Source organism: Theropithecus gelada, chromosome 10 (assembly GCF_003255815.1).
Source record: "Theropithecus gelada isolate Dixy chromosome 10, Tgel_1.0, whole genome shotgun sequence".
Taxonomy (NCBI): Eukaryota; Metazoa; Chordata; class Mammalia; order Primates; family Cercopithecidae; genus Theropithecus; species Theropithecus gelada.
In genome coordinates, this window is record NC_037678.1 from 92051375 (window position 1) to 92079022 (window position 27648).

Sequence of the window (27648 nt, forward strand, 5' to 3'; positions counted from 1 at the left end):
GCTCTGAAGAAAGCAAATTCATCAATGATATTTTCAAAATCTATTTCTTTGCTTCTCACTTTAAATTGGTAAGAATTGTCACATTTGACAATTTCTCTTGGACCAAGTAACAATCTTTTAACAATCTTTTAATAATATTTTCAAGGCCAGGAGATCATACAGATATTTCTAACCTAAAACTTTAACATTATAAATTTTTTTCTTATGTAGTTTTAATTTTTTAAAACCTCCTTCTCAATATCACGCTTCAAACCAAATTACACACAATGCAATACACCACCAGCATCAAACAAGAAGCGAGAAAGAAGGAAACTCCCTCTGGTTGCTAGTATGCCAAGCCTGCTAGAAGAGGCCAGTGGAATAGGAACAGAGAACTTCTTGGCACTACAAGATCCACACTAAGCATGAGGAAACAGCATTCCACTAAACATTTGAAATTAACATAAATTAGCTCAAAATGGATCAAAGATCTAAACTATAGAACTGCTATATGAAAACACAGAAGATCTTTGTGACTTTGAGTTAGGCAAACATTTGTTACACATGACACCAAAAGCATAATCCATAAAAGAAAAAATTGATTAACTGGATTTCTTCAAAATTAAAAGCTTCAACTTTTCCAAAGACGCTATTAAGAGAATGAAAAGACAAGCCAGAAATGGAGAGAAAATATTTCCAAGGCATCTATCGGAGATTTTTTTTAACGGGCAATAGATTTGAACTTCACCAAAGAAGACAAAGAAATAGCAAATAAGCACATAAAAAGATGCTTAAGATTATTAGTCAATGAGATAACACTATCATTAAAATAAAAAGACTGACCATAACAAATGTTGAAGAGAACATGGAGTAAGTGGAACTCTTACGCTGCTAGTAGGAACATAAAATGGTACAACCACTTTGGAAAACAGTCTAGTAGTTAAACATACACTGTTACATGGTTCAGCCATTCCACTCCCAAGAGACAGGAAACCATATGTTCACACAAAGACTTGAGTATAAATATTTATAGTAGCTTTATTTGTAATAGCCCCAGATGCTAGAACCAATCCAAATGACCATCAATAAGTGAATAAATTATGGAATTACGGTATATCCACACAATGGAATACTGTACTACTCAGAAATAAGAAGGAATGAACTATTAATTCATGAAATATGTAAATAAACCCTAAAATAATTATGCCAAGTGAAAAAAGCCAAACAAAGAAGAGTACATGCTTCATGATTCTACTTATGTAAGGCTCTAGAAAACGCAAGCTAGTCTACAAGGGCCAGAAAAGCAGATCAGAGGTTGCCTAGGGATGAGGTGAGAAAAGATGGGAGAGCGGGATTACCAAGGGGGATGAGGAAACTTTTGGGGGTAGTACCTATGTTCATTATCTTGATGGTAGTAATGATTTCGTATGTGTACACCTATGTCAAAACTTATCAAAATGTGCATTTTAAATATAAATAATTTACTGTGTATAAATTGTTAACCACCCCCCATAAATACATAAAAAAGATCAGCCGACCTGGAAGTGATTGGGTCAAATATCAGGAGAATGGAGGACGTGGTCAGACAGAGATCAGGGTCTGAAGCCACAGAGGCACATAGGATTAGGGGTGGGGGCTGATGGGTAACTTGGCATGAAGGAAAAGGGCTAGGAGAGAACAAAGCCACGGGGGATGTGGGGGGAAGGCAAGTGAGCAGGAGGTCAAAAGACATGGCAGCAACCAGGAGGTAGAAGGTGGCATGTAAAAAGGACAGAGGTTTCCACAGAGGAGATGGTGGCTAATGTCTGGAATTGGCATGGGAGAAAAGAAAGACCATGATCTCACCCCGACTCCTGAGGGAGACAGAGGAGCTTCAGACAAAAGTCAGGTTTCAGGTGGTCAGGGAGGTGAAAGAAAGAGGCTGAGGCTTTAGGGCTATTGTTTAAAGCAAGAAGAGGACCCCCAGAGGGCAAAACACAAAGAAGTGCCTGGGAGGGGAAGAAGCACAGAGCAATAATGGTAAAAGCACCCTGAGAGGGCATGGAAAAACACCAAGTGAGTCGGCCCCCATGCTACCAGGGGCATTAGTTCCAGACATCTCCTGGTGAACATGGAGGCACGTGGGGTCCCTGATTTCACCCAGCCTGGCTGTGATGCACTTCAGAGGGAGTCCTGTGTGAAGTGCATAGGGAAACCCCGCTCTCTCAGGAAGAGTGAGCTATGGTATGGTCTGAATGAGGGCACCAGGGAAAGCTGCCAGACTCAGGCTCCCAAGGAAAGGTTAGGACCCAGTGGGCAGTAGGGACCTTGAGAAATGAGACTGGTCAGAGCCTATGTTCACATCCCAGGCAATGTGGGGCCACTGGTTAGTCCCAGGCACAAAACCTGGAATACACTTAAAAAGTAAAAAACAAATTTTCAGCTTAGTTAGGCCTTTGGTTTTTACACTATGTATATAAAAAACCTAGGTGAACAAACTAGATTTAATAATGACTCATAAAAAAACATATGAGGTATTGCACACATGTGAAATTTCCAGTAATCGAGCCCCACCCCTTTAAACCTTTTTAACATTTTTTATATAAAAATTCATTCTTAACATTTTTATATAAAACATCTCTAATACAAAATACATCCTTTTACCTACCTGACAAATAATTATTGAGTTCAGGCATAGCACTACACACTGAATGAGATAGGAAACTTGCTTTCTAGAGGCTCCAGAGCAGTAAGCCTTCTTAAAGTGAACACACATATAACTTAAGTCCTCTGTTGACAACGCACAGCCTGCCCTTGTACCAAATATCCCCGGTTTGCTGCCAGTGCCATTCTTTGCCATTGCCTCACTCTGCATCAGTTCTAATTATTGCCCAGAGATGAGATGTCAAGCAGTCACCTTTACCCACCATGATTTACTGGCCTAAAAATGACTTCAGAAAAAATTGGATAAACAATTTTTTTCTTTTGTAGTCAGTAATGGAACTTTACAAATAGTTAAGTTGTATATTAGCATACAATGCAGAGCTCGTGAGTATTGTGCCATCCACTTCCCTGGTCATCTTGCTCTCCAAACATCACTTGAAGAAATACCTCCAGATGCTTGGAATAATGAACCCGTGTTCATTTCACATTGCAAAACTTACGAGTTCAAATGTTTCCTCATTCAATGATTTAAAGCAAGGAGCCAGCCATTAAAAACCAAAACAAAGAGAAACCACAGAGTATCCCTTCCCTCTAAAAGCAGTTTTAAGAGAAATAGAATGTCTCTGTTTTCTACAGACAAAAATAAGACGACATGATAAGAAACAGACTTCAAGCACTGTGGTGGTTGATGTTTCAAATTATTTTCTTCCTTCTCGGCTTTTGAGACTCATAGAATATAGCAGTTGCCCTTATTTTAAGTTTCTCTGCTTAGTGACACTGTCATATGCAGTGTGGGACAAGAAGCATACTGCATCAGTTGTGTATAACCATGACTTCAAGGTTTTAACCCAACATTTCAGAATATCTTGTCCCCCACCAGCTGCAATAACATTTAACTAGTAAGACATTAGTATAGGAGTGTTCTTCCTAGTAGGTAAGGAATATTGCTACCTACAATGTCAGGCACTGGCTGGTGAGAAGGCCCCTCCTTGCCCAAGACTCAGAGGTTTTGTAAAAGTCCAGGATGCCAATGCTGAGGACATATTTAAAGCACATTCCTTTCCTTTGATACCTGGTATTTTCCTATAGTTTCTAAGTTTCTACAACAACTCAGTAAAGACCTGGACTGACTAATGGTAACAGTCTTAAAAATCCAAATAAACTGGAAATAATTCAATAGGTACAGTGAGGTATATATGTATATAATTACAAATCCATAATCTCTTATGGACCATTTCAAAATCCAAAAGATTATAGGAAAACTGAAGTTCTTCTGTGTAAGTCATTAATGGACAGAACCTAATCTGAATTCATATGCTGGCAACGCCTCAAATAAGGCTATCTTATGTGTAGATATTCCATTAATGGTACATATTCTTATCTTAAGCTATAGAAATAGTAACTTACATAGTTGGGGTGGCGGGGAGAAGGTGCTGCCCAGACCACTGGAAGTGTTATGTTAAGATTGTCTTGATGTTCTAACTTATTTGCTTCATTGTACATCAATGCACCACATTGCCATTCTAAAATCTGAAAATGCCTGATTCCAAAGCACATCTAGTAAAGATCACTGTATAGGAGATGTGGACCTGTGTCAACACCCATTTCCACCCAATATGATTATCATGCAAAAATTATTTGTCTGAAAAGAGCCTGTTTGACTCTAAGTATATAAGCATCAGTAATAAACATGCATAATTTTACATGCAAATGCTCATATTTCAGCATTCTGAAATACTATTCATTCTGACCACTTTATAGCAACAACTTGTTCTGCACACCAGATAAACAACACATACTGCTATTAGATGGCTCAGGAAACTCAGTATTTGGCAGTCTCAACTGAGGAGTCTGAGGTCTCCAGTCATTGTTCTTGCTAAGATGCTGCCAAACTGGGTAAAAAGCTACTTGTACCAGCAATTTTAACCAGTTTATGTGGTATTAGGCAGAATTAAAATAATACTACACACTGCCTACTAGACACATAAAGTTTCACAACACAAATGCAAATTAACTTTCACACATAGTCCCAATAAATTTATTCATGCTGAGAAGAGCCTACTAATCTTCAGACATTCTAAAGTGCTATCTAAAGAAAATGAGCATAGTTTTCATACAAATGATATAAACAAAATTGAAGAAGGATTATATGTAGCACAGATAAAAAATACTGCATGCAGTTATTTCTCATTGTCAGCCATTCCTATGGTACCACAGAGCACCACAAATCCCCATGATGTCTCTTTAGATTACATCTTACATTTAAATTTTTATTTTCACTTTAATTTAAAAACACAAGCTGAAAGTCTCAATTAAGCAGAAATGCGATGGACAACTCTCTAAAATCTAAAGGAAAACTTTATTTGTGTATTTGAAATAGTTAAAGATAAAGGCACTATCTTAATGATTTATACATTTGGTTCAATTGACATATATACTTTATTTAAATTAAGAACATATAACTTCAAATAATTTAGTTTCTATAAGAGTCAATTCCATTTTCACATAAATAATCCTAAATGAAATTTAGGATTTGGAATTTTGGAATATCCACTAACCATGCTGCATTCTTTCAGGTTCCACAACTTTGTACATATTGATCTCCCACTCAGAAAACCCTTTCCACGCTGCACCTGTTCATCTTTCAAGGCTCAGATCAAAGTTACCTCTCTTGAAGCCTTCCTCAATTCCTCTGAACAGAATTATTCAACTTTTCTTTTTCGCTATCATCATACTTCTTTCATAGAGGCAATTTTGCTGTAATTATTTTTTCTCATATATTCCCTGACTGAGCAAAAGGCCTATACAATACAAGAATGGTGATATATTCTTAGTTTCTGTTCCAGAACTTTGCACACAAATGTCTCTCCCTCAATAAATATTTGAATGAATGAATGATCAAACAGAGTTAGATTCCATCATAAGGTCACACTCTCCACAAATACAAACATCTGGTAAGTAAGAAAACTTGTAGGAAATGCTAGACTCTTGTATGGCAGGAGATTGAAGGAGACACTGCTTAAAACAGAAGGCAGAATTCACAATTGATTTCACAGAATTCCTCCAGCTGTGCTGTGTATATTCAAGTGAGATGAGATGTTAGATGTTAAAAACTGGACAGAAAAGGCAGCCGTAGTAACTTGCTTTATTTCAAGTTTCCTCTCAATGCCACATCGTAAAGCATTCAAAGAGAATAATTTTCAGTCAATGATACAGGCTTAAAGAACAAGAATTCTCTTGGCTGGGCATGGTGGCTTACACCTGTAATCCCAGCACTTTGGGAAGCGGAGGCGGGTGGATCGCTTAAGGCCAGGAGTTCAAGACCAGCCTGGCCAACATGGTGAAACCCATCTCTACTAAAAATACAAAAAAAAAAAAAAAGCCAGGCATGGTGGTGCACGCCTGTAATCCCAGCTACTCGGGAGGCTGAGGCAGGAGAATCACTTGAACCCAGGAGGCAGAGGTTGCCATAAGCTGAGATCGCGCCACTGCACTCCAGCCCGGGCAACAGAACAAGACTCCATCTCAAAAAAAAAAAAAAAAAAAAATACACACTACCGTGATTCAGGAGGTCTGGCTGGGGCCTGAGATTCTGCATCTCTAACAAGCTTCTGGGCGAGGCTTATGCTGCTGGCCTATGAACTACACTCTTAAGGAGCACACAGAGGAAGAGATAGACATATTTATCTCCAGAGTCAGGGTTGAACTTGTCTTGGTTTTCATTACCATAATACCATGCCCTTATTAATATTCCTTTCTATAAGCTACCTTGATGATATCAATTATATAAAAATTACTGAAAATTCAACTGGAAGAAATTCATATTACTAAAAAATTTTTAATTGTTCTTACCTATACTCTGGTAATGCCATCGAAAGAAAATTCGTTCAGGTAGAAACTGCAGTATTTTCTATTAAAAAAAGATATAAAGAAAATAAACAACAAATGAAATTACACATTTTCATGACAGGCCCATATTACTCACTATAGATAAGTTCTAGAAGAGGGAAAGGAAACTATTTATAATAACATACATATTGCACTTTATGCTGTATTCCTATGGGATCGTTTCTTTCACTTGCCCCAGGCAAGCTTGCTTACCTGAATGTTTTAAAGAGATTACTGTCCCAAATTTAATTCCCTCCAAAAGAAAACAAGAAAAAAACCTAAAATGCTATTTTTATCTTAATTAACTATTTCTTAAATATTAAAATAATAATTTCCCAAATGACAGATTCCCCAGGTTTCTTCTTTTTCACCATCGCCTTCCCATTTTCATTATGATCACTATTAGTCTCTGGACAAAGAACAGGATTGGGAAGAAAAGTGAAAACAAAGAGAATGAGACTGTAAACAACTCAGTGAGACAAGAAAATGAAATCAGTGGCAAGAATTTCATGAAATTAATGGCCAAAAAAACTAATAAGTTTTAGAATTATAGTTAAGAATATCCCCAAACTTTTACAAATTTGACTTTTGTAGATTCCATATACATGAGATCAGGCACTCTTTTTTTCCTTTGAGACAAAGTCTCACTCTGTCGCCCAGGCTGGAGCACACTGGTGTGATTTCAGCTCACTGCAACCTCCGTCTCCATGGTTCAAGTGATTCTCCTGCCTGAGTCTCCAAAGTAGCTGGGATTACAGGTGCCTGCCACTATGCCCAGCTAATGTTTGCATTTTTAGTAGAGACAGGGGTTTCACCATGTTGGCCAGGCTGGTCTCAAACTCCTGACCTCGGGTGATTCACCCACCTCAGCCTCCCAAAGTGCTTGGATTACAGGCATGAGCCACCATGCCCAGCCCTATGCAGTAACTTTCTGTGCCTGGCTTATTTGACTTGGCAACAATGTCCTCCAGGTTCAACCATGTTGTCACAAATCACAGCATTTCCTTTTATGAGGCTGAATAGTATTTCACTGTGTATTCATACCACATTTTCTATATCGATTCATTCACTGATGGACACTTAGGTTGTTTCTATATCTCAACTACTGTGAATAATGCTGCAATAAACATGGAAGTGCAGATATCTCTTCTGCATACTGATTTCAATTCCTTGGGACATAAAGCCAGAAATGGGATTGCTGGGGCGTATGGCAATTTCATTTCTAGTTTTTTTGAGGAACTTCCATACTATTCTCCACAATGGCCGCACTAATTTACACTCCCACCAACAGTATACCAGCGTTTTCTTGTCTCTACACCCTCGCCAACACTTGTTACCCGTCATCTTTTTGATAACAGTAATTCTAACAGGTGTGAGATGATATATCACTGTGATCTTAATTTGCATTTTCCTGATGATTAGTGATGTCAAACATTTTTTCATAAACTTGTTGGCCAAATATATGTACGTATTCTTTTGAGAAAATCTATTCAAGTCACCTTATCTTTCAAGCCCATAATTCTGAAAGGTATCTCATATATAATGTTACTACATGATAATTCTGACAAACACTCAAACACACCCACACACATTCCAAATCCCACTGAGTGAAAAATCCCTACACACCAGACAAGACTTCATTCTTGAAAAATAAAATAAATATAAATAAAATATGTAATCCTTCCAAGATTTCATGAATAGTGGGCAAGAGAGATGATAAAGAAAAGAGTATCATTTAGCAAAAAAAAACAAAAAACAAAAAAACCCTGACAGACGTTTGCAGGAAACATTACAGAAGTAAGGGGGAAAGAGCTTCACCTCAGCAGGGGCTTCATGGAATGCTTCCTGGAAATGAGGACACTTGAGCTGAGACTTAGAAGATGAATTAAATTAGCCTAGTGGATAGGGACAGAAGAAAGACCATGGGAGAATGCTAGAAGGCAAAGACAGGTTGGTGCCTTACAGGAACCACAGCAGCAGGAGGGTCAGTTTGGCTGGTAGGCAGGGAGAAGGGGAGGAGATGGGCCTGGAGAGGCAGGCAAGCCTGGGGGCTTAATGTCCTCATGGGAGCAGTGTGGTCCCTAAATGGGTTCCAGCTGGAGGCGAACTGGAGGCAGCTGAGAGGGGAGGCAGACACAATCACTGAAGAGAGGCAATGGTAGCATTTCAGAGGAGAAATAAGAAGGCCTGGACCAAGGTCGACCAGGTAAAGAGAACATATAATACTGATATGCAGGAGATAAAATTGTCAGGATAAGTGGGTAGAGGGGCTGTAGTAAATGGAGGTCTCCATGGCTCCCAGTGGCTTAGTAGATGGCAACACTTTTATCCAAGAGATCAAATCCAGATCCAATCTTAGACCCGAGGCAAATAAGCTGTCAAGTTTGATTCTGGACATCCTGCCATTTTGAGGTGTCAATGGATGACCTTACTGGAGATGTTCTTCTAGGCAAATGTGTAAATGGGTCTGGAGTACAGAGGCAGGATTTGGATGGTAACAGGTACGAGCAGCGGCTGAAGCTGTGTGCATATGAGAGCTCTCTTTTGAGAGAGTTTAAAATAAGACACGATGAAGCTCTGGAGGTATCTGTGAGCTGAGGGAGCTCTCCTAAGAAGGTAAAATGAAGGTAAAGCAGAAACCAGAGGCTAATGTGCTCGAATCCAAGGAGAAATCGTTGATATGCCAGCTATCTGTATGCTTATTTATTATAAAGATTAGAAATATTTAAGAGTATTTATATGCACAACTAGTTCTAAAAAGTTAAACATATTAGAAAATGTGGTAAAATTAACGTCACATAACAAAATGATTTCAATATTAAATCAAGTGAGTTCAGTGTTAATCTCTTGCCTTGAGAACATACAACCTTTGTAAGCCAGACACCAAATGCCAGGCATAACAGATCCATTTATAAATTGTACAGAAGTAAACTGGCTGTTTCAGGGGGAAAAAATCAAAATAAGTCTTCCCCTTGCAATATGCTCTAACATTAATTTTAGATGAATAACACAAAAAAGTAGCTAAATATAAAAACTGGGTTGTTATGTCAAGTTACATGACATTAAAAGGGAATCAGAATAAGTAAAACAGCTCTCTACAGAATATCTTAATAAGAACCCACATGAGCACTGTCTTACCAACAGAACCTAAACTCAAATATCCCCATGAGCACATAGGATCAAGAACCCACAGAGCTGGGTTACAACCCACAGGAAAAAATCACAAGCAAAGAGGTTAGAACAAGAAATGCAAAGACTCTGGAACTGAGAATAAGAACGAGGGTCCCAGGAGTTAGGCTGCCAGGCCAAATGAGCAACTCTAGGGCCACAAATAGACATAATCTGGAGATGGCCTGGGGATCACCAGACTCAAGAGATGAAGACAAGCCTGCACCTGCATCTAAGTTAGATCCTCTGGTTCTTTAACTCAAACTTTCTCTTAAAAGAAAAATTTACTATAGACCCCAATTTGGTCTCTTTGATAAAAAAAAAAAAAAATTAATGATAATGGCAAGGTGAGTTTTCCGGAAAACATGCTGCAATGGAGGAGTTAGGAGTACAAATGGTCTACTGAGGACTAACACCTGTGAAAGAGAAAAGATGGCAGCAAGATTGGACATGGGAGCCTCAGACCATGAGGCAGAGTTGACGAATCTCTGCCAACCTAGTGGAAGCTCCGGAGCAAAGATGAAAGGAGCCCAGTGTGACCAGAAATGGCAAGGCCCTTGTACTACTGCCTCTGGCAGTTACTCGCCTGGGGCCATGATGCAAAGAGTATGACCAAGAATGGAAAGTCGAAGGTCTGAAGAGCTGGAAGCCATCCGCTAACGCCACCCTTGTAGCTGGGCAGCACATTGTTTCTTGAAGGGGAATGTGTACAGCCCATCTCTATGTGTGCCACAATAATCTTCAAATTATTAATAAGAATATTCTCATCACATTAGAAAGCTGAAGTTCTAAGAGATGGGCCCCCTACTTGAGAGACATGGCCTCTCTACTGGCAGTTTCTCAACAGCTGGCTCCTACCTCACGTTGATGGAAGCCTGGTCCCACTGAGCTCTCCCCATCCCTTCTGTGCTTCCTTCCATGCATTCACTCTGCCTGGGCAAATGGCACAGCAGTAACTTGGTGTCCTATTATCTCACGCATTCTCCTTTAAGGGACCTGGCAGCCCAGCTACATCCCAGGATCATATTCTGATCCCATCTTGCCACTTAATTTAAACATTTCATATAGGAAATGCTGAGAAAAGTAAAGATTCAGAATAGATCTTAGATTAGATGAATGCTTGACATACCCACTGTTCTTCAGATCTTTAATTTAGTCAGGAAACTAATTTGGCAGTGAAAATCATGCTTTTTAGTTTTCCAAAATACATATTGGTCTTCTTGATTTCGTTTTCTTTTGTTAGTACACAACAAAGAAAAACACAGAATGCAGCAAGACGATGTGTATCTACATGCTTGGATACTGTCTCTGCCACAAAAGTAATTTCCAACTTATTCTGAGGTCTGGCCTATCATTATCACCACTTCGGGGTAAGTTTTCAGATTCACAGAATGGATGGACTTTAAAAACACTCAAAAAGGTTTGGATATGAAATGCATGCCCAATATCTGAGTTACTAAGAATATTCCCAAATGGATAAAATCTTATACAACAATTCAAAGGCTGAAACATTACGCACACTGATGCTTCTTCTTGTACCCAAATATTGCAAGAGCCATTGTTTAAAGTCCATGAGGTCAACAAAAATAAAGCTCAGCACAACTATCTATGTCCAAATGCTAAGCCTGTCCCTCAGAAAGCCCTAGATGAAGCCTACATTTACTGGGGCAAATACAATCTGGCATTTCTTCTACTGCAGCCAATATTCTAAGCTATACTGCTGTGAATGCCACATAAGCTATTGACATCTTGTTTGTAGTTTCACTGGAGAGTAAAATAAAAAAAAAAATCAAGAAAGCCACACAGTGTGAATAAATATTACTTTTCTGAAAAACACATGGCTCTATTTAATGCTCAGTGCTCAGCTGCATCTATATGGTAATCCATTATAGTACACTCGAAATCGAAATTAGGTATTACTACTGATCAACACATCAGGGAATCTGTCATTCTTTTAACTGATTATCCATAGTTCTTTTTTCTTCAGAACCTACTGCATGACCAGGAATAATGTGAAATGTAAGTTGGACTCTACATAAGATGCTACAGTCTGCTTTATAACTGCTGGCCTTCTTTTGATTTGTGTGGGAAATATTTTTTAATTATTATCAGATGACTGCAATATGCCCCAGTGGATTCACACTTGATTTCAATTCCACGTAGAAAGCTAGGACAGTGAAGAATGAAGAAAATACTACACACTAACTCATGGGAAGGTAATCAACTACAACAATGACCAACTCACATGTTACATCTGAAAGCAGAGTGTGGGGAGCAATCCTTCTCCAAACTAGCTACAGGACAGAAGAGCTCTGGGTAAAGAAAATGCTGACCAAGGAGAAAACAAAAGATTTGGTTTAAAAGAAAAGAGGTCTTAGTTACTTGATATTTTGAATAACAAATATGCAGAAAACTTACGATGAGAACTGGACAGTTCAGTTTAAAGAAAACATTCTGTGAATGCCTGTGTTACAAGTATAGTCTGATTTCAGAAGGACCCATGTGCATAGGAGCCCAGCTGCATAGATGCTTCCAGGGAGACCTATAGAGAGGGGAACTTGATCATTTGCTGTCTTAGGCCTGGCCACTTGTCTCTTACCACAATGTTCAACTCTTTCATGAAGACAGAATATTTGCCTTGAACACTTTCTCATTAACATCATAACAAAATGTTATTTAAGGACCTGCTATATGTTTAAAGTTAAAAGAAAGTTATTCTAGAACTGAAAGTCTATCAGCCACATACCTCCCTTCTTCAATATATCCTACACAATTCATATTCCAGAAAATATACAGATTAATCAAAATAATCCAAAAACAAGGGTGTGGGGTTATAAACACTGTGACAGTGAGCTATATTTACATAATTGGAGTTAATATGACTATAAAAAAAAAGTATATTCCTAAAACAACTAACATAAGACAACATCCTAAAAATAATAAAATAATTTGAATGGCAACAGCAGCAGCAAGAGGATGAACAAGTTCTATACCTTGAAAGATGATGACACTGGGGACCATGTCCCCATGAATGAAGAAAACAGCACACAGAAAGTTGGAGAGAAGGAAAAAACAGAACAAGACAAGAATCAGAGCAGCAGCAAGAGGAAAGCTGTTGTTCCTGGACCAGCAGAGTATCCCCTACAGTACAACTACACTTTCTGGTATTTCAGGAGAACCCCTAGCCATCCCACCAGCGCACAGAGCTACAAACAGAATATCAAACAAATGGGCTGCGTGTGGTGGCTCATGCCTGTAATCCCAGCACTTTGGGAGGCTGAGGTGGGCAGATCACTTTGAGGCCAGGAGTTTGAGACTAGCCTGGCCAATACGGTGAAACCCAGTCTCTATTAAAACTACAAAAATTACCCAGGGACGGTGGTGGCGCACATGTGTGTAATTCCAGCTACTCTCACTTGAGCCTGGGAGGTGGAGGCTGCAGTAAGCCGATATTGTGCTACCACACTCCAGCATGGGCAACAGAGCGAGACTCTGTCTTGAAAAAAAAAAAAGACTATCAAACAGATTGAAAGCTTTGCCTCTGTGAGTTCTTAGTGATTTAATGGAGCCCTGATAGTTCATTCATGCCTGTATTTATATCATGATGTTTATTTACCTTCCTGGTAACCTATTTAAAATTCTAGTTTCCTTAGTTGACTGACCTGAGTCTCAGCGATCAGATTTGTTCATTCTTAGGTTTCTACCTAGACATCCCTAGTTAACGTGTAGGTATCAACAAATATGAGAATTGCAGAGTTGATCGGAAAAGCGTAATATAAAAGTACAGGACTTTTTTTTTTAATTTAAGTAGATAATTTATGCAGTCCCTATTAAGTTCAAAGTGTCATGGAGAATACAAAAGCTTATAGTACATGGCGTCTATCCTCATGAAGTTTGACAGTAAAGTGAAAAGTAAAGTTTGAAAGTTTGTATTTAAGAATCTCCCACTAGGGTTTTGGCTGTGCTCCTGATCATGCATAAAATATTTTTTTCCTGTGTTCTGAAGGAAAATGAAATCTCTATTAACTGCTTTTGTGGGTACTGACAGTACAGAGAGCCTAGACTATGTATCATCTCCCTCCCAGGTGACTTGGTTTGTGTACCCCAAGAATCTGTCTACAACTAACACCACTCTTGCTGAACAAAGGTTACTATGTACCTCCTATGTGCTGTACAGTTGATCGCTAAGCAGAATCAAACGCAGGGTTTGTCATTTTCTTGAAATTATTGAGGTATTAGTCCTGTTTAAACGTGTAAAAAAGAAAAGAATACTCTAATAGGTAACATTACAATAAACTACTAAAGAGGGAAAAATAATACAAAATTAATAATAATCTGGGTACAAACTGCTTAAAATAGTTGAGAAGAAGTACAAAAGACATACGGAATTAAAGTAAAATTATGGGGCTATCATCGAATCTTGCTTTATTTATTTATTTTTTTGAGACAGAGCCTCCCTGTCACCCAGGCTGGAGAGCAAGGGCGCAATCTCAGCTCACTGCAACCTCCACCACCCAGGCTCAAGCGATTCTTGTGTCTCAGCCTCCTGAGTAGCTGGGATTACAGGTGTGTGCCACCACACCCAGCTAATTTTTATATTTTTTAGTAGAGACGGGATTTCTCCATGTTCGTTAGGCTGGTCTTGAACTCTTGGCCTGAAGTAATCTGCCCACCTTGGCCTCCCAAAGTGCTAGGGTTATAGGTGTGAACCACTGTGCCTGGGAGAAATACTGCTTTATTCTTTTTTTTTGAGATGGAGTCTCACTCTATCGCCCAGGCTGGAGTGCAGTGGCACGATCTCGGCTCACTGCAAACTCTGCCTCCCGGGTTCATGCCATTCTCCTGCCTCAGCCTCCTGAGTAGCTGGGACTACAGGCACCCGCCACCACACCTGGCTAATTTTTTGTATTTTTGGTAGAGAAGGGGTTTCACCATGTTAGCCAGGATGGTCTTGATCTCCTGACCTCATGATCCGCCCGCCTCAGCCTCCCAAAGTGCTGGGATTACAGGAGTGAGCTACCGTGCCCAGTCTGCTTTATTCTTGATATTAGAAGAAAAACAATGCAAACGTTATTGTTAAAGATAGTTATTGGAATGAAAACAGAAAGTGTACCTTCCAAATTACAAAGCATATTCCATAAAGCCAAAATCAGTGACCTCTCCCCCAAAAACAAAGTTAGAAGAAAAGCTAAAACCAAGTACAATGGGCATCAGAAAACACAGATGTGTACTGGTTATCACACACAAAAAAGTAGTTAGTATAAGCAGGTTAAATTCTCCTATCAAAGACCAAGTCCATCAGACCCAGCTTTCAAACACAGAAAGACTGACAATAAAATACAGAAAAAGAGGCTCACGTACACACACACACACACACACATACACAAAGCAGTATTAGTATCAAGTGAAAAAGTATTAACAGGACAAAGGGAATTATTTCAAATAGGTTAAATATGCAATTTATAATATACCTATAATACTTATGAATCTTTATGCAACAAATAACATAGCATGGAAATAAAACAATGGAGACATACTCCATTAAAACAACTTTCAGAAACTAAAGGGGAAAAACACTTTTTAAATGGGAGATATTAACACACACTATCTTTGAGAAATAAAATAGGCAATACAGTATAATACAGAAGACTTGAATATAGTTATAGCAAGACTGGTTTAACAGCTATATATCAAATACTGAACTTCACAGAATCCAACATTTATGAAACATTTACGAAGTTATTTTTCTAAGCCACGTAAAGAAATCCCTCAAAGTAAGTTTTACATAGGTCACAAGCAAACTCAATACACTAGAAGTCCACCATCAAGAGTTTAAGCTAAGAAATTCTCAATTACTTGTAGATTTTAAACAGTCAAGTTAAAAAAAAAAGTAATTCTCAATTATTTGTGAATTTTAACACTCAAGTTAAAAAAACTGATTATAAACGAAAAATAATCAACATTGTGATTCACATATAACAAAAATTGGTCAAAGCTGAAATGAGAGACAAATCCATAGACCTGAATTTCCTGTAATACAAGAACTAAGTTTTAAACTCAAAAAATTGAAAAAAAAAGTTTTGTTAAGAAAGAAATCAATAAAAATAAAAGCAAAAATGACTTATATAATGAAATTATCACCAAGTATTGTTAATCACTAAGATACAGGCAGCTGAACTGGTAGTACTGCAGGTAATTAAATATCCTCTTAATCAAACATTTATTTAATTCATTAAAAAATATTCCTATTAAGTGCCCATTCTGTGCCAGGTACCATGTGAGGGATCAGAGATACATAAAAGACACCATTCCTGCTCTAAAATCTAGAGCCCTAAGAGGGAAAAGGTGAGAAAATCAGGGATGTGAGTACATGCACAAGGAAATGAAGACAGACAAGGCATATTTCCAAAGGGAGAATACCCTTGAACTGAATCTTGAAGGACAATAGGGGTGAGTCAGGCAAAGAAGAGCATTCCAGGCAGACCAAACAGCAGCAAAAAATAAAAATCCTTCCTGCTTGTTTGGGGACCTGTAAGAGGCTGCCAGTGAGGGCACAAAACAGGTAATAGAGAAGGAGGCACAGACCAGATGAAGAACGTTCTGAAGGCTGTACTGGAGAGTGTGACTTTTGTCCTAAAGGCAATGAGAATCGAAATTACATGACACAGACAGCATCTGAGGTGAGTGAGGGAGAGAGAAGGGGTAGAAGATCACAGATCAAAAGACTACTTAGCAGGACACTCCAATGGTGGGGAAACTGAGGCTCTGAACAAAGTCTTAGGTAGTAGGCAGAAGATAGTATCAAAGAGCACCAGCACAAAATATACGGAGCCACAGAATGGCTATCGGTACTATCAGATATATAGCCATCAGTAATATCAGAAAAATACTATCAGTACTGAACAAAATAAACAGACGGACTGATGTTTTTTGCAGTAGTCCTCCCTTATCCTAGGGGGATATGTTTCAAGACTCCCAAGGGATGCCTGAAACCACAGATAGTACCAAACTCTATATACACTATGCATAAATTTCTTTTTCCTTCTTCACAATTTCATAGAAGATTCATTCTCACTGTAGATATCTTAGCAACCTCAGCATATAGTTTTTTTCTTTCTTATTAATTCAAGAACTTTCACCTTTTCACTTAATGGAAGCACTGTACAGCTTCTCCTTGGCATATCTGATTGCCAGCATCACTACTCTTGTGTTTTGGAGCCATTATTTTTATTATTATTATTATTATTATTATTATTATTATTTTGAGACAGAGTCTCACTCAGTCGCCCTGGCTGGAGCACAGTGGCGCGATCTCAGCTCACTGCCATCTCTGCCTCCCGAGTTCAAGTGATTCTCGAGCCCCAGCCTCCTGAGTAGCTGGGATTACAGGAGTGCACCACAACACCAAGATAATTTTTGTATTTTTAGTACAAACGAGGTTTCACCACGTTGGCCAGGCTGTCCTCAACCTCCTGGCCTCAAGCAATCCACCTGCCTCAACCTCCTACAGCGCTGGGATTACAGGCATGAACCACCACGCCCGGCCTGGAGCCATTACTGAGTAAAATAAGAGTTACTTGAACACAAGCACTGTGATACCACAACAGCTTATCTGATAACCAGGACCACTACTAAGTGACTGATGGAGAGCTAGCCTCTACAGCATGGATCCACTGGACAAAAGAATGATTCATATCCCAGGCAGAATGGAGCAGGACGGTGAGAGATTTCACCACACAACTCAGAATGGCATGCAATTTAAAACTTATGAATGGTTTATTTCTTTAATTTTCCATTTAATGTTTCTGGACCCTGATTGACCACAAGTAACCAAAACCTCAGAAGTTGACACTGCAGATAAGGGGGACTACCATATTAAGTACTAAAATGTGATATGCAAGATGTTTTTACTAGGTACAAAAAAAGCAACCTTCAAAAACTGCAAAGGCGGGCACTTAATAGATTTCAAGGTTATTTTTTCACTTTGCTTAGGATCATGCAAAGGTCTAATCTCTTTTTAAAGAAAAAAATCACACTGCACTGAACTCCTCATTTTTTAAATAACAGAACGAACATTCAGTGACCTTTACAAATCCACAAATTAGTAGCATATAATTCTACTCATAATATGTGGGGTTTGCCTCAAATAAAGCATTCACTAAAACAGATTCAAAAGGAGTCTTCTTTTCACAAAAGTATCTTACACAGGAGATCTCAGTCACAACCAAATCTGCCATGCTATTCTTCGTTTCATGCAAGTTTCCCTTTTCTGCCTGAAAACTACTGCATTTTTCCGATCTCTTCAGTTTTGGTACTAGCATTAGTTGGCCATCTGTTTTATACCATTTTTTAGGGGAAAAAATCACTCCCAGACAGTTTCTACATATGTGATGAGTACAGAGTAACAAAACCCCAGTGAGATACCACTACTTGGTTCCCACCACCCCATAAATTTAGAGGATTTAAACTCCTGCCTCAGCACAATTAGAAGGCATCGTACACCTGCAGGTTGGCTTGGGACTGGCCAACCTGTCAAATTCATTCGGCAAGTGCCCAAGGCCTGCAGGCTGAGCCAGTGCATAAAGGCTTCAAGCCAGACCCTTCCAACTTGTACAGTGTCACAAACCACATCAAACACTAGATGTCACTCTGTAACAGCCACCACACTACACATCCAAACAGAAAACAAGTAATAGATTTGTGATAGCAAGTTTTTGTACAACTCTCTCCTAAAGGTACATATTAATTTTTTTAAAAACTGCATTAACAGATTAATTTTAATTAAAGAGAAAAGAGCTCTCTACATGTCTCCTGCTATCCTAACAATAAATACACATGCTCAAGTTTCACTGTGAATTTCCCGTATCTTTAGCCCTAATGCAGTTTCCACCATCTGCCCTTAAAAGATTCTTGGAAGCATTTTTGCTAGTATTGCCTTCCACAGGATCTCCTCTTGAGAGTGTCAGTTACCAACACGTCAAGTGGCACACTATGTGAAAGAGGCCAGCATGCCAGGAGCTCAGGGCACCTGGACCGCAACAGATAACCACAAGAATGTAATTTCAGACTTCCACGAACATCTTATCTCCAGTGTCCCTTCCTCCAAGGTGACCTGAGTAATTTGGTATATCCCGTTGGATCAATCCCAAGTTTCTCACCTATAAGTCTTGATGCAAAAGGGAGACTGCGGTCTTTAATACTAAATATGTATATTAAACTATCCATTGAAACTGACTCCTTTCAACTCAAACACTTGTCTAATTAAAATTACTAACATTCTGTAATAGGATAATCACATTTTAACCAGGAACAGTGCATGCAAAGAATCTCCAAAATGGACCACATGTTTACATTTTGTGCCCACCCTCCAGTTTGTAGAGATCATAGATATTTCACAATCAAAATCAGACACCAGAATAACCACATGCCATAGAGATAAAGGATCTCAGTCGTGTGTTTTATTTCTCCAGTATCCAGTACAGGTGATAGCACTGAGGAGCAATTACAGAGCTAATCCACTACCACAGGCAACATGTGAGACCAGTGAAAAAGGGTACCTTGGCCACCTGGCCCTCTACTGTGATCCCTGCAGAGCAGCCTCAAGGCAAGATCACACTATGCCATAACAATAATGCTATCATTTGGAGTTGTTCCCAACCAAGGGTTCAAAATCAATAAAAGCTACAAGTATGACTAGCATTACAAAGAAGGTCAGATGATCATACACCTCTATTATCATTTAAATACAGCCCTATGTCATAAATGTGACCCAATATCTTCATCATGATAACTAGAGATATTCATTCTCTTTGCCAACTGGAACTCAGGGAGACTTTGGGGATGGGAGATGGGAGTCTGTGTCAGCTTAGTTCTTTTAAAAAATGCTCTCCACAAAATTTGAATTGATAGTGGCTTTTTCTCAACTGCAATCGGTCACTTAGAATTATGACAGTGACCAAAGAGCTGCATTCAAAATTGGAATCATTCTTTTAAAGGAAAATAAAATCTACTAAAGCATCTAAATATTTGAAATCCTCAATAAGAACTTAAATTCCAAGAATTTTAGAAGAATCTGCTTTTCTGTTCATTTTATTTGTTCTTGTCCCTCTTCCACTCAAAAACCATAAAGTGGTCCTCACGGGAAACAAAATAAAAAGCAGTAACAGCCTGAGAGGTTTGCAGAGGAAGTCCTTCACCTTGGCGCGGGAGGAGGGAGCAGCACGGAAGGATGGCTGCACACTGGACAGCCCAGAATAAGGAATAACAAAGCAGAGAAAAGCAGAAACTGTGGCAACTAGTTAATTGTAAAAATATGATTCTGCCGCCTTGCTTATGTATTATTCACTTGTAAGAAAAGCCATTAGCCATTGTATGAAGAAAGAAAAGGAATCATTACTTAATCCTGTAGGACACCTAGCCTGAATGTATTGACTTGCCTAGAATTCAGTTCAGACATTTTCACTGAACCTCCACAGGAGCTTTTAATTTGTTTTCATTTTCAAAGAGTTATAAAAGATACGCAATTCCCACAAAAGAAGAAGAGGAGATGGGGTTGGGGGAGGAAGAGAGGAGGAGAAGGAGAAGGAAAGGAAGAAGAAAGGAAATAAATCTCAGAATTGTTTGTAATCCTATTATATTCATAACTCTAGTTTTTCTTTAGGCAATTCACTATTAGTATCTAAAGCAAAATGTTACTATTAAATGTGAAAAGTTATAAATGAATGCATTTGGATGGGAAATAAAATCAACATTCAAATTACTGGATTGCATATACAAAGCAATGCTACCGAGAGTGAAAATCAGCCATTTGCTTCATCTTAATGGTACTGTACTGGATATCGCTATATTACCATTATCAGGAAAATCATTAAAAATTCTTTTCCCCTACTCTAAGGGAAAAAATTAGAGGCTAAATCCACTATCTATATAAGCTCACCTGGAGCAATGAAGAACAAGAGACCCAGTGTTGAATTCCATTAAAGTAAGACATAGATTCCACTACATCCCTGGATTCACCACTGGTCAAATTATGAATCCCAAACATAACTACACCCAGCAAGACGGTGCACACGTGAGTCCAGCTGTCCAATCCAGCATAACACTACAATGCAGGGAAGGAAGGGAGTCAGTACATATAGGCGTGTAATAAATTGCAAGCAATCAAATTTCAATACTAAAGGAAAAACAAAAGCTAGCATCCACGGTATTATTTTTCTTTCTCTGTATATCCTATAAGAAGCCCACATGTCATCTGCACTTGCTGTGTGGTTCACATGCTGCAGTTTGCCTCTTCCATCAATGCTTCTCAAATAAGAATCTCCTACCAAAGGAACGGTGACAAAAAGAGACGGTGCATCATCCTGGAGTGCACTGAAACTGTTTTCTTTATCTTGAAGGGGAAACAGATGGAGAAAGGATGAAGGTGTGGTGGGGAGACGAAGTCCTAAGGAATTTGACTAGCCTTTATTTAACGTTATTTTCATTTTAAAACACGCATGAATACAGTCGAATGAAACTGTGCATGGCTTTTCAATTCTGGTTGCAGAGCGTCACTTTGGAGCCATGCTTCCCCAACCTGTGGAGGTAAATGCTCATTCCCCTCAGCCAAGGGCACTCCGATAATAAGAAGATGCCCAGAGACACCATTTCAGTAAAATTCTAAACCTTAAGTCAAAGTCCTCTGCATCACAAGGATACAGATGTACAAGATACTAAGGATTTAACCGTGTTTAACAACGAAAAGTGGTCTTTCAAACGATGATATAAGGCTCTACTGGAGGACTCCAGAGCCTCCCTGTACAATACAGTAGCCACTAGCCACATGGATCACCTGAGGCCAGGAGTTTGAGACCAGCCTGACCAATATGGTGAAATCTCGTCTCCACTAAAAATACAAAATTAGCCGGGCATGGTTGTGGATGCCTGTAGTCCCAGCTACTCGGGAGGCTGAGGCAGGAGAACTGCTTTAACCCACGAGGCAGAGGTTGCAGTGAGCCAAAATAGTGCCACTGCACTCCAGCCTGGGCAACAGAGCGAGACTCTGTCTCAAAAAAAAGAAAGAAAGAAAAACGTCACAAAGTTTTGTAAGTCACGGTTGTTGGCTTTAGAAGAATTTGCTTTTCTTGTTCATTTTATTTGTTCTTGTCCCTCTTCCACTCAAAAACATGTATAAAAATGCAAACAAAAAACATGGAGTTAGGATTTTTAGTCTCATTAGGAAGCTAAGGCGTAGCCACATTAAGGGATAACTATGGACATCCAGCCACAGTCAAATGATAGCACAAGGTAGTGCTATTATATCAGTCCCCAGGAAAGAATAAGCACTTCCAGCAGGAGTTGCCAGGAGAAATTGGTGGGTCTGAACAGGGTCTGAGAGAATGGGCCAGATGGGGAGAAGAGCTAAGGGCAGTCCCTGAAAAGAGAACTGAATAAATGAAGAGGCAGAAGTGGAACTATGCAAAGAGAGGTAAAGGGGCAAAGTGTTAGCCTAACAGAGCACTTCCACGGAGTAACCACAAAATACGAAGGAGAGCTACACCGAGAGCCAGGGAGAAGACTGTGGGTGTTAGACCAGCCTGGGCCACACTTTCCAGCATAAAGAACCCATTCAGGTCTCCAGGAAGGCTAATGACAAGATAGAAGCAGGGTTTAATATAGTGGCGTAATTTAAATAAAATTTAGAATAAGGAATCTGTTTATCTGTGATTTCAAATTCTGTGATATTTGAAGAACATCTGAATGAGTAGCACTCCAATGCCAGAACACGTTTACGTTTTGAAATTAAGCCTCTTGTGTCAAAGTATTTTAATTGGAGTGTGGGAGGGTAAGGAAATATCAAATTCTATAAACTTTCTAAAACATATATGTATAACTCCAAACTATTCTATTTCTCTAGTAAAAGGGGATGGCATACAATGTGGCAGAAAGCTTGAAACAGTATCTCTGAATTAACTGTATTGTCTTATTCTCTGTGTTCTTGATGTGCTGACATCTAGGGCCTCAATGACCTAGGAAGGATGCCCTTCCAAGGGTTAGCAAATTCCCAAAGATAGTGGCTCAGAGCATGTTTCTGATATGGAAACAACCAATCTCAAATCCATAACCCCAACCACATCCTTTTATGGACTCTATCCCCCTCCCCTAATCACCTGGGGGCCAGGTACTGGACAACCAGGAGCTACCCACCCCTACAGTCCCGTCAGCTGAAATTATTCAAACTATCCAGTCCTAAGCCTATGTAGTTTGCTTACCTGGCCTTGCCCATTTCTTCCTGCAAAAACCACAATAAAAGCTCCTGCCCTCAGTTCTGTCTGTCTCTCCTTCTTTCCTATTTGCCTACTGATTCTGCCTTGGTGCTTCTCTGTTTGGCTCTGTGTGGCATGTCTGTTTCTACAGGACTGTGAGCATAATTAAAAATTCTTCCTTCATAACAATCATTTCCACGTTTCTGTGCCTTACCACACCTGATTAAAACAAATCCCAGGTACCATTAAAATAACCTCTCAAGCTTGAATCCAGAAGGTTCTCAAGGTCATGTGAATTATTTGATCTTGAGGCCCATTCACCAGGTATCTTGTGTTTCGACACCAACCCTCCTTTCCCTCATGCAGGTAACTAATTCAAGAGCCATCACCAAAATATCACTACTGAAAAGAACCATTGAGGATTTTCTGTGACTCAGAAGGTCATTACTAGAGTTCTGACATTAATTCATTCTTACCAGTAGACTCTTCAGCTCACCACGAAATGCTGATTTATGCTCCATGAGGACGGGAGGCTCTGTCTGCCTCGCTCATTGTTTTATCCCCAGCACCTACGTGTGTCTGACACAGTGCATACCTAATAAATGTGTCTTATGAATGAATGAATTGTAAAGAACAGTACATGTTGATATAGACAGCCTATGGAATACAGCTTAGAAAGCAGAATAACCAACACTCCTAAGTGGTAGGCAGCATGCCAGTAAGTTAGGAAAATAGGTTCTAGAGTTAGACTAAAGGTTAAATCCCCACTCTCCCATTTACTAAGTGTGTACCCTTGGGGAAGTCACCTAACTCTACAAAGCCTCCAACATTTCATTCATAAAAACTGGGAAGACCAAACCTACTTCAGAAGGAAAGGATTAAACAGGCTAGCCCATGTAAAACATGTAGATTCCTGTCAAGATGGTAAACGTAAATTCATGTTTTGGACTCCCACACCATCATCCTCACATCTCCATTTGAAATAAAAGCAATGATGGATGAAATATGTTTTTTTAAAGTACAGTAAAAGTAGAGTCATAACCATAGTGGAAAAAAATATGATAGGCCGGGCACAGTGGCTCATGCCTGTAATCCCAGCACTTTGTGAGGCCGAGGCACGTGGATCACCTGAGGTCAGGAGTTCAAGACCAGCCTGGCCAACATGGTGAAACTCCATCTCTACTAAAAAATATAAAAATTAGCCAGGCGTGGTGGCAGGCGCCTGTTGTCCCAGCTACTTGGGAGGCTGAGGCAGGGAGAATGGCTTGAACCCGGAAGGCAGAGGTTGCAGTGAGCCAAGATCGAGCCACTGCACTCCAGCCTGGGTGACAGAGCAAGACTCCATCTCAAAAAAAAAAAAAAAAAAAAAAAGACAAACATCTCCATGAACCAACAGAAACTCTCCTAAGTGGTGCACATATCTGAAGCTACAGGCAAACGCAGCTGAAAGGTCAACTTCCAAAAGGTACAGGTGTTCCCACTAGAGAGGAAGGCAAGTAAAAAGGTCTGCTCACTGCCTGAGACCATGACCTGGACAGGCTGGTGGCCTTCACTGCACTTTACTTACTTTATCAGAATACTATAATGTCTCCAATACTCTACAGCTAAAACTACTGTTTCCTTTTCCAAGGTTCTCTTTCAGGGCATCCCTGACTTACAAGGCAGACAGCAGCTCTCTTTACATACTCTTCTTTCATGCCTTCTTATCTCTTACCTCTATGCTTTCTTCCAAGTCATTTCTTATTTATAGAATATCTCTACATGGTATCGCTTTTGTGATTTAACACATCTTATTAACTCCACCTCTTCTCAAGGCAGCCTTTCCCAATTATTTACAAAGTGATGAGTATTCACTTCCAAATGCTTATAAACTATCTCTTTACAAGCTTTACAAGGCACTATCCTACAAAGCAGCAATGAAATTACTTAGTACCCAGAATGAAACATACAAATTACAACCTACCTTGTAAAGCCAAAGACAGAGGGAACATAAGCATAAACAAAACTAATGCAAGTGTATTACTCATTCATATTTACCATGCAAAATGAAAGTTTTATGAAGCCTTGAATAATATATATTTGCTCTATTATATAGGCAACTAATCCTCTGGAAATGGTAATGAATCAGTATTAACACCCTCCCCAGTCTAGAATTTCGGAACACGAAGAGAAGGTTTTGAAACTTCTGAGAGAGGGATAGATCTAGAATCTCTGAAGGGTTTTCCTGCGGCAGGCCAACTAGCCCTTAGATCCACGACAACAAATCTAATTCTTAAAACATTGCTGGGCTTTGAAGAACACAGAGAAACTAAAAAGGGACTAAAAAATGGTAGGGGAAGAAGGAGGAGTAAAGAGGGAAGAAGAAAGGAAGCAGAAGACAAGTGAGCCAAAACCTGATCTGTGAGCAACATGCAAAAGAAAAAACTGCAGAATGCCAAGGAGCTGATGGCAATACTAGCGCCAGGATCTACAGGTGGCTGTTCCCTCCAGCACCCAGTCCCCAACCATGGTAAGTTTAGGGAACTCAACCTGAATTTCCATTCATAAACCAGAACCCTCAAATGGAGCTAAAGTGCCCTCAATCAAGAGCATTCCCAGACTCCCGGCAAAAGCAAAGACAAATCTTCTGGGAGAAACCAGAATTAACAAACATGAAATCTGTAGTCATTCAGTACCACTCTCAAAATCAAATATCACAAAATATGCAAAAAAGAAGCCACTCTGAATGAGAGGCAGCTGAAATAACAAGCATAATTAGACAAACACTTCAGCTACTAGGATTATCACATACAAAATATGAAATATTATGCAGTAAATGTTTTAAGAAAACAAAAGATGTCTAAAAATGAACAACAATCAAGAGACAATCGAAAGCAACCAGCCACGTAAGAATGCCAAACCAAAAAAGCTGTTAAAACATGAAAAAAAATCATTGAAATGTACAGCTCAATAGATTGGTAAAGTAGCAGATTTGTTCCAAAAGAAGAGAGTCAGTGAACTGGAAGAAAGAACTGAAGAGACTTCCCAGAATGCAACACAAACAGATTGGGGGAGGAGAAAATAAAAGCAAGCTTAAGAGACAGGGAAGATAGATCAACAAGTTTAAATAAGAATCCTAGAAAGTATGGCCAGAATGAACAGAAACATATCAATATTTGAGAAGACGATAGCTAAGAATGTTAGAGAACTGTAAAACATGAAGCTAAAGACATGAGAAACATATATATACCAAGTAAGATAAGAAATCTTCAACTAGATATTTTGTAATTAAACTACAGAACAACAGACACAAAAGATCTTAAAAGAAGCAGCCGGGCACAGTGGCTCATGCCTTGTAATCCCAACACTTTGGGAGGCTGAGGCGGATAGATCACGAGGTCAGGAGATCGAGACCACCCTGGCTAACACGGTGAAAACCCGTCTCTACTAAAAATACAAAAAAATTAGCCGGGCGTGGTGGCGGGTGCCTGTAGTTCCAGCTACTCGGGAGGCTGAGGCAGAAGAATGGCGTGAACCCGGGAGGTGGAGCTTGCAGTGAGCCAAGATCGCACCACTGCACTCCAGCCTGGGGGACAGAATGACATTCCATCTCAAAAAAAAAAAAAAAAAGAGGCCAGAAAGAAAAGCCATTTAGGCCGGGCGCGGTGGCTCACGCCTGTAATCCCAGCACTTTGGGAGGCCGAGGAGGGCGGATCACGAGGTCAGGAGATCGAGACCATCCTGGCTAACACAGTGAAACCCCGTCTCTACTAAAAAATACAAAAAAATTAGCCGGGCATGGCGGCGGGCGCCTGTAGTCCCAGCTACTCGTTAGGCTGAGGCAGGAGAATGGCGTGAACCCGGGAGGTGGAGCTTGCAGTGAGCCGAGATCGCGCCANAAAAAAAAAAAAAAAAAAAGAAAAGCCATTTAAAGGAACAACAATTACATCAAAAAAACAGAGTTTAAAGCTGCTACAATGGCAACTAGAAGATAGTAAAAATGTGGCATAAATACTCCTCCTCCTCCTCCTCCTCCTCCTACTACCACCACCACCACCACCACTACTATGGTATGTAATATAAAAACTTCTTGAAGACAATAAAGACCATGCTAAGGGAGATAAAACTGAAGGGCTTATGATTTTTCAAAGAGAAGCTTCTTTGCCAATACATTTTAAAACTTTGGCGATAAGAACAAATCCTTAGAATTCTCCAAATTCTTAGAAAAATATATAACTTACCAAACCTGAATCGAGAAAAAAAAAAAAGAAAAATCTGAATAATACTAAAACAAGTCTAAAACTATCAAAGAAATTGAATAAGTTGGTAAAATCTTCACATAAGTAAAAAAAGCACCCCAGTTTCAAGTGGTTATATAGGAAAGGTAAACAAACGTTCAATGACAGCTCATTTCAATCTTATAAAACTATGTTATACAACAGAGAAAGAAGAAATGCTTGACAATAGGTTTTATAACCATTATGACAGGACCAGTCAAAAACAATATGAGCATGAGAAAGAAAAACTGAGGCCAACCTCAGCTGTGAACATAGATCCAAGAATGCAAACAAAATATTAGTCCAGGCTGGGTGCAGTGCCTCATGCCTATAATCCCACAACTGCAGGAGGCCAAGGCAGGAAGATCACTTGAGCCCAGGAGTTTGAGACCAGCCTGGGCAACATAGGGAGAACCTATCTCTACAACAAATTAATAAGAAAAAAAATTAGCTGGGCACAGTGATGCACA

The 27648-nt window shown here is 39.4% G+C and overlaps 1 protein-coding gene across 1 annotated transcript in view; it reads right to left on the bottom strand.

Annotated features, from left to right (window-relative positions):
- RALGAPA2 (Ral GTPase activating protein catalytic alpha subunit 2) overlaps window positions 1–27648 on the bottom strand; it is a 321348-nt gene that overhangs the window by 255386 nt on the left and 38314 nt on the right. Inside the window, exon 4 of the mRNA XM_025399680.1 lies at window positions 6475–6532. Within this exon, the coding sequence (XP_025255465.1) occupies window positions 6475–6532 (58 nt within the window). The remainder of the gene's footprint in view (window positions 1–6474; window positions 6533–27648) is intronic.